The sequence below is a fragment of the Elephantulus edwardii genome, unplaced genomic scaffold (assembly GCF_000299155.1).
Source record: "Elephantulus edwardii isolate Elephantulus edwardi_28Jun2011 unplaced genomic scaffold, EleEdw1.0 scaffold00011, whole genome shotgun sequence".
Taxonomy (NCBI): domain Eukaryota; kingdom Metazoa; phylum Chordata; class Mammalia; order Macroscelidea; family Macroscelididae; genus Elephantulus; species Elephantulus edwardii.
In genome coordinates this window covers 11,963,871-11,967,918 of record NW_006399761.1, presented here as the reverse complement: position 1 = coordinate 11,967,918, position 4,048 = coordinate 11,963,871, and the positions used below count along the sequence as shown (strand labels likewise).

General features: G+C 40.4%; 1 protein-coding gene across 1 annotated transcript in view; it reads left to right on the top strand.

The window, feature by feature from the left end:
* ASB3 (ankyrin repeat and SOCS box containing 3) overlaps positions 1-4,048 on the top strand; it is a 112,839-nt gene that overhangs the window by 72,865 nt on the left and 35,926 nt on the right. The window contains exon 9 of the mRNA XM_006881016.1: positions 940-1,073. Within this exon, the coding sequence (XP_006881078.1) occupies positions 940-1,073 (134 nt within the window). The remainder of the gene's footprint in view (positions 1-939; positions 1,074-4,048) is intronic.

Genomic DNA, 4,048 nt, shown 5'->3' with positions numbered 1-4,048 from the left:
AGCATGCTTATTTACTTCTGAAGTAGGCAAGTTAAGTGTTGTTTTCATTTTAGAGACTGGAATCTAGGGCTTACAGAATTTAGGAAGCTTCATCTCACATGCTCTGGGCTTGTCAGGAGGGGCCAGTCCTTGTAAAAGGACGTCGTGCCGGGAAAGGTGAGTGAAAGAGAGGAAGACCGACAACAAGATGAATTGACAGTGACCGTAACAGCGGGCCTGAGCACTCGGAGATGGTGAGGACAGCACAGGGTAAGGGCAAGGTTCCGATCTGTTGTTCTAGGACTGCTGTGGGTTGTAGTGGCCCCAGTGGTGTCTATCATCTGTACGGCTTTGAGGTGATCCTATAAATTATGACATTTTCGGCAAGCCTCTTTTGGGAGACTTGTAGGAAATCTGATACTATTTTTTAAAAAGTGGAGTAAGAACTTTTTGTCTTGAATTCATTTGTTCACTTCTTAAAGACAAATCTCATTTTGCTGTATTCTTTATCGGTCAATCATGGGGAAGCTTTTTAGGGAAGTTGTCCAGAAATACCGTCCCTAATTTGGGTGTTTAGACTTTTTGAGGGCTGAAGATGGCAAGTGTAGTAAAAGGTGGTCCAGTTAGGAGGAGAAAATCTCCGATCATGTGAACACACTAGAACTGTCTCTCTGTTTCTTCTTACCACTGTTTTTGAGGAATAGGAAGGACCATTCCTACCTTTTATTAACATGGGAATGTTTCTAGGGGAGAAATACATAGTTCAGTTTCTGGTAGGAACCTGTGGATAATTATCGCTATCCAGTGACACAGCCTCTAGTTCCATGAATACAGTCTTTGTGCTGATTTTACTCATCCTTTTTCAGTCCGATGTGGTAAGACTCGGTAGATATTGTCTGCTGCTAAGACAGACCCTTGGTATATGTGCATCTAATGGCATGTTAATGTCTTCTGATTCAGGATTGACTCAGTCAGTGATGAAATCCTTCTCTTTACTCTGGAGTTTACGAACTGGAGAAGACTTCCTCTTGCTGTTGAAGAGATGCTCTCTCTTCGTGCCTCACATTCCTCTTGGCTCCTGCAGAAACATATTGGTAAGACAGCATAATTTTTTAACACACTTACTTTCCCTTCCCTCTCAACCTATGCTGTAATTTTAGGTGAAAAGACTCATTAGAGAACATTTACCGAATATCATTGGCATTTTCTTGCATTTGGAGAAAGTGAAGATTATGGGGAATGGTAGTATGATAGAAATTTCCTTCAACAAAAGTGATATCTGATTTTGTAAATTTAGTCTAAGGCACCTATTAAGAAACTTGGATGTTTGCTGACATTTTTATTTAAAGAAATGTTTTTACTTTTAGTAAGATTTATGCCAGGCGTCCTAAAAGGTTTGTTTTTTTTTTAGAGTGAATTTGGCTTGTGGTCAGAAAATTACTAAACCTAATTTTGTAAATAGAATTCTGTTCTCTCTGCAGTTCTTTGTCCTCTCTGAAAGGTATCATCGGTCTTTAATTATATCTGTCATCACTGGATGCTTTTATATTGGTATGATCCAACTATGGAGATGAGCTAGATACAGTTTTTGTGAAATGGCAGGTATATAAAATGACTGTAACAAATTCTAGGCTGAATTTCACTAATTGAGAAGGTTTTAATTTGGTTAAAACAGTAAAGATCACACAGTAGGAGGTGATTCTGCACAGGGAAACCAGTTTGGACTAAATATATGCAAAATGTTCCTATTATTCAAATTTATTTTACTGTGAATATATTTTGTTAACTAGATTATATGTCTTGAGCTAGAAAAAGAGTTTCTGCACTATTTTTACATGAAATACAACCCTTCAGAAAACATTTTGAATATGTGTTTAACAAGTGAGCTTATGCATATGTAGAAATGGATCTTCTAATCGTGTTGAAAATTACGTTGGAGTTAATTTCTCAATCAAAAACAGACATTCAAGAAAATAAGCTCTTGAACTGAGGTGTATTCAAGCTGTTAGAGAGATTTTCTATTGAAGCAAAAGTAATCTGTTCGGCATCTCCGAGCCTCCCAGTGCAGAATTTCTCTAATGATAATGTTGGGAAAACTCACTTGCGTATAATTCTTAATCTTGAGAATTGCGCCGGCTTTTCCTAATTGTGTATCTGCAAGTATCTATTCAGAACAGACAGAATGTGGGACAGTGGAATTGGGAACAGAGAGGCAAAAGAAAGGAGCATGTGCCAAATGGGAACATTAAAGCAGCTTATCCATTAGTGAGGATATGCGCACGTTTACTCTGAAGGCCTTAACATATGGCAAGTCTGTCCAGACGAAGGTACAAATTGTGCACAAGTACATTACCCTCCGATAGACTAAATCCATCAAGGGGTTCTTGTTTAATTAGGCGCTAGGTAGACCTTGTGTAGGGTGATAATCATCATCTCTTAAGAGGATTTTATTTTGGCTCAAGATTTGAAAATGCTTTTTCTCAGAGGTATTCATCTATCTAGCTAATGCTTTTCCGGTCTATTTTTATAGCCAAGACCTGCCTCCTTGCCTGATTTCCAGATCTTTCTAACAAACCACCTTTGTGACATCCCCATTTACTGTCCTATAGTTTAACATACATACTCAAAATGGAAATGACCTTTTTTCCCCTTTAACAGATTCTGTTGTTCTTTTGCCCATGTCTGTTTCAGGAGGTGAAGTGGTTTCACTAGGAGAGTGACTTATCCCTGGCGGCTCTTTGTGACTGGTTTCATCCTCAGCAGTGGTTTCATTAGAGTGACCCCCCCACCCCTCAGGGAATGTTCGACACATTTTTGACCATCACAGAGAGGCTGCTGTTGGCCTCTAGTGGGTGGAAGCCAGAGGATCATTTACGACACGAGGCAGAGCCCTCACACCAAAAAAATGATCCAGCCCAGATTGCAAGAGCCCAAATGTAAGGAGCCCTCTTCCACAATGGCTCTTGTTTCTCGGTCTTAAGAGTTGTGACTGCTAACTTGGGAAAGGTTCTTAACTTGTTCCTTATTGCAGACTTTGTTGGAGAAGCTTGTGCTCTTCCTCCCGGGTCCATTGGTCTCTGAGGGTGTTCTGTCAGCTCTTTTGCAGAGCTCGAGGCATTATGTTGGTAGGATTTTATTCAGCCTGACAGGGAAGAATCTGCTCGGTTGCATGAGTTTGAAATGGGACTGTCATTCTTGGCCTTTCTATGGGTGAGGACTCTGTTGGGCTCTTAGCTCTCTTGTTGGTCACTGGCTCTTCTCTCCTTCACCTGGAATTTTTCTGTGGGATTAGGATCTCTAGTAAATTTAGTAAACAGAAACCTGGTCAGGTTAATGTCATTGGGAATTAGCCCAGAAGGATTGCTCTTTACCTAACCTCTCTATGCATAGCTTGGCCTTTCTTTGAAGCTGCTTTCTCTGGAGGTTATTATCATGACATTACCCCTGCTTTGTCAATAGAGGCCTTTCAGTTTTATTTGAAATGATGCTTCCTGCAACTCTGTCCTTGCTAGCAAGCACATAGATAATTCTTTACATTGTGGAGTGCCATTTACTTAGTAAAAATCCTCCTTTCCACACCTTTGTCCTTACAGAAAGTAGTCCCACTTGCATTAGACAATTTTTTAAAAAGGATTTTATTTTTTATTTTATTGTTATTTTTTTGGCGTGTACCGTCAGGTTGGATCTGACCGGTACAGGAGGAGATTGTCCCTCCTTCTCCAGCAGAGCATCTGGTAGATTTGAACCACATACCTCTGGGATTGCAGTACAGCTTCTTGCCACTAGGCCATCAGAGCTCCCTTTGCATTAGACATTTTTTTTTAAATTTTATTATTATTCGTGTGTGTGCATTGTACCATCAAATCAGATCTGACTGGTACAGGAGGAGATTGTCCCTCCTTCGTCGGCAGAGCATCTGATGGATTCAAACCATGCACCTCTGGGATTGTAGTGCAACTTCTTGCCACTAGGCCACCAGAGCTTGCCTGCATTGTTGTTGTTGTTGTTGTTATGTGCATGGTTCGCCTGCATTAGACATTTGTGTGTGTGTGTGTGTGTGTGTGTGTGT